Source organism: Quercus suber, unplaced genomic scaffold, assembly GCF_002906115.3.
Source record: "Quercus suber isolate HL8 unplaced genomic scaffold, Cork oak 2.0 scaffold_566, whole genome shotgun sequence".
In the NCBI taxonomy this organism is placed as follows: Eukaryota; Viridiplantae; Streptophyta; class Magnoliopsida; order Fagales; family Fagaceae; genus Quercus; species Quercus suber.
In genome coordinates this window covers 387,795-391,316 of record NW_027070011.1, presented here as the reverse complement: position 1 = coordinate 391,316, position 3,522 = coordinate 387,795, and the positions used below count along the sequence as shown (strand labels likewise).

At 34.0% G+C, this 3,522-nt stretch overlaps 1 protein-coding gene across 1 annotated transcript; it reads right to left on the bottom strand.

Moving 5' to 3' along the window:
• Positions 1–1,363: 1,363 nt before the first annotated feature.
• On the bottom strand, positions 1,364–3,488 carry LOC136063726 (serine--tRNA ligase, chloroplastic/mitochondrial-like). The gene is made up of 6 exons (XM_065764522.1): positions 3,312–3,488; positions 2,563–2,656; positions 2,327–2,475; positions 2,134–2,226; positions 1,635–1,814; positions 1,364–1,504 (listed from the first exon to the last, which is right to left on the bottom strand). The coding sequence occupies exons 1-6, from the start codon at positions 3,471–3,473 to the stop codon at positions 1,364–1,366; spliced, it is 819 nt and encodes a 272-aa protein (XP_065620594.1). The 5' UTR covers positions 3,474–3,488.
• Between the last annotated feature and the right edge of the window lie 34 nt (positions 3,489–3,522).

Genomic DNA, 3,522 nt, shown 5'->3' with positions numbered 1-3,522 from the left:
TATTACTTACAATAATTTCTTCCATAAACGGACTAAACACATCAAGATTAATTGTCATTTTATTCGTTATCATCTTGTCCATGGTGCTCTCAAGCTGATCTCAGTCTCCTCTAAAGATCAACTTGCAGATATCTTCACCAAGTCACATCTTAAGGAACGCCTTCGTACTTTGGTTAACAACCTTAAATTGGTCTCACACCCACTTTGAGTTTAAGGGGGCTGTTAACGTGTATAGTATTGTGGGCTTTAGGCTCAACTAGATTACTTGTATAACACACATTCTTGTACTGCACTAATATGCCTTCTATATAAAGGCACTAATGTATATTTTTTCACTATGAAATACAATACTATTGCATTTAGTATTTCTAACAATAAATATAATAATTGTAATTTTGTAAGCAAAACAGCAAACATAATACAAATTATAATTTAATTAACCACACACATCCAAGCCCAACCCAACTTAACCTGGGTGTGTGTGAGAGAGCCTCCCTTAGTAGGCCCTCCCTTGAGGCAATACCCAAAGTCCAACATCTTGATATTTAAACCCACAAAATGTTTATAATCTTTTCAATGTGAGACCATGCATTTTCACATCTTCTACAATGTGAGACCATGCATTTTCATTACTCCTTGACGGTTTTGAGCAAGTGGCCAAAAATTAGTTGCAATTTCTGATGACTTTCACGCTACTCCTCTCTACTCTCCCTCTATCCAATTAGACCATTAAGATTATTTAGGAAGTTTTATAAAATATATACATAAATAATTGAAATATATTTATTAACTTATTCAGCTTGGTTCAGTCTAGTCGATTTGGTTTATTTCTTTAAGATTGGAATAGAGATTGAAATCGAATTAAAAAAAAATGAAGAAACAGATTGTTTTTATTTTTATTTTTATTTTTTACATTGATAGTACAATGTAAACTAATAATATTCCTTAAAAGTAATTAAAAATAAATCTTTTTTTTTTTATTTTGTAATTTTTTTTTTGAAACGTGCCAGAAAGCCTTTACTGATGAATAATAATCAATGAACGTCTCAAAGAACAACAAATAAAACATCAAGTGGAATATCCTCTAACTTAGCTTTTCTTGCTAATACATGTGCAATGACATTATTGCTGCGTTGTAATTAATCCCACCAAATCATGCCATTGCACAATACATAATTATAGCAAAGCATGATATACCTTTGAATGCTCATAAATTTCCCAACAACAAATATTTTTAATATTCTAGTAAAAGCAATGCAATATTGTACTTGTTCAGCTCTTTATATATGGTATATACGTTTTAAGCTAGCTTTTAAAGCCCTCAAATATTATTCACCAAACGAAATGAAGATACTACTCAATATTATCTCATTGGAGTATTCCAATAGGCCACATACTTCAATGGTAACAATGACTCAGCAACAATAGAATCCATATGAATTCCCCCCACTGGAATCTCTGCAGTGCCAATGAGGCACTGGTCGCTACCCTCAATAGAATAAACCTGATAAATGTTTAACAAGATTATTAGCAAATCTACATCAATGACAGTGAACATAATGTCCTTTCCTACACACTCTGGCAGCATTTTCATATCTGGAGGAGAGAAATAAAAAAGCAAGAATTTCAAAAACCTGGGTATTTGCTCCACGAGGCTGAAAACCGCATTTTTCAACAACAGAGGACCTTACAATCTCTGGAGTTGTCAAAGGTGTGAAGCCCTTCTTCATGACTTCTGAGAGTGTCCAGTTAATAAGGCCCATCTCTAACATAACCGCTTCATTCTTCAGGTAGTAGAATTTTGATCCGCTGACCTATATGCACATCCAGAAAAATGGATACCCATTAAAAAGGAAAGCAGTCAATTGTTGAGTTTGAGTTAAAAGTTACCAAATCTATTTATTTGGAATTCAAAATTTTAGATTTGACACAACAACCTAAATTATGAGTAAAATCTTCTGAATATCCAAGTATTGCAGATTTATCAACCTGTTAGATTACATAACAAACACAACTTCCAGATATGTAGACCTCTATCCTACTACTAGAAAAACCTTAAAAGTTATGATACAAACCCTGTAGGGAGAAACTAAGGGGACACTTTTAACACCTTAGATTAAATAGAAAGAGTACCTCTGCAGCAGCATCGAAATCTAAAAGATCAAGTTCTTTTCCAAGTTGAAGGTGATCCTTGACAGGGAAGCTGAATTTGCGTGGGCTACCTACCTACAAAAGCACATAGAAAATTGAAAAGAAAGCTGTATAAACCTGAACTACAACATGCATCCCTTGTCAGACAGAGAATGACTCCAAAAAAACAAGGTACCATCTTTCTTATCACCGAAGACTCCTCCCCTCCAATCGGAACATCCGGATGAGTCATATTCGGTATACACTGAGCTTCCTGCTGAAGCTCATCAGTAAGTTTAAGAAGGTCTTCTTCCAAGGTGACAAGCCCTTCCTTCAGATTCTTTCCTAAATACATAAATAAACGCAGTATGAGAAACACATTTCAAAATCAGGGCAATGATATATGCATAATATAATATTCCCACCATATACCTTCTTCTATGAGTCTTTGACGCTCAGCTGGTTCCAATTTCCCTTTCATCTTGTTTGCCACCACATTCCTTTCCCCACGAAGCCGCTCAACTTCCTGCTATCTGTGAGTGACAATTAGCTCAAAAATTGAGAAGAAAACAATTTGCTCTCTGTTTTTACACCATATTTTATTTTTAGATGTAATCTAAACAAAGAACCTTTGCATTTTATTGCTCAAAGCACCGCCGATTTGTACTTCAAAATATATTTCACATCAAACAGACATCTTCTAAAGCCAGGGAATTTTTTTTTTTTTTTTAGATGGCAAAACTTAAAGTACAGTTCTTTATGTGTACCATAGGTTCACCATAAGTTCCCGAATTATATTCAAACAAGTAGATTAGCCAATGCACTTCCTTATGTATACACATGGTTGAATCTATCTGGAGAATGCACAATACAATGCCAAAGGAACTACACCAAAACTTTACCCAAAAAAGTTCTCATCATAAGATTCTCTCCCATGCTTTTTTGTTTTTTTTCTCTACTAACAGCCTTCATACAATAGCCTTCATTCAAGACCCATTGGGTGCGTGTGTAACTTAATCAATGAAAAGACTTACACATACATACATACACAAATTGACACACATACTAACAACTAGTGAATTGTCAAAATGAAATTGAATTTTCCAAAATTCAAACAGAAAAGCAATGCACAAAGTTTGATTATGGTTATTAGCATAAATAAGAGAGTATAAAATTACAACCTTTTGAAGATGGGTCATTTTGTCATACAGTTGAAGCACAGTTTCCAAATTAGCATTGGAGTTCCTCTTCTCTATGTTTAAAGCTACTGCTTCTTTGTTCTCCCTTATCCACTTGAAGTCTATCGCTGCTTTCCACTGAGCCTTCACAGCTTCATCAATCATCACCAAAATCAAAAACCAAAAATTCAAATTAAAAAAAAAAAAAAAAAAA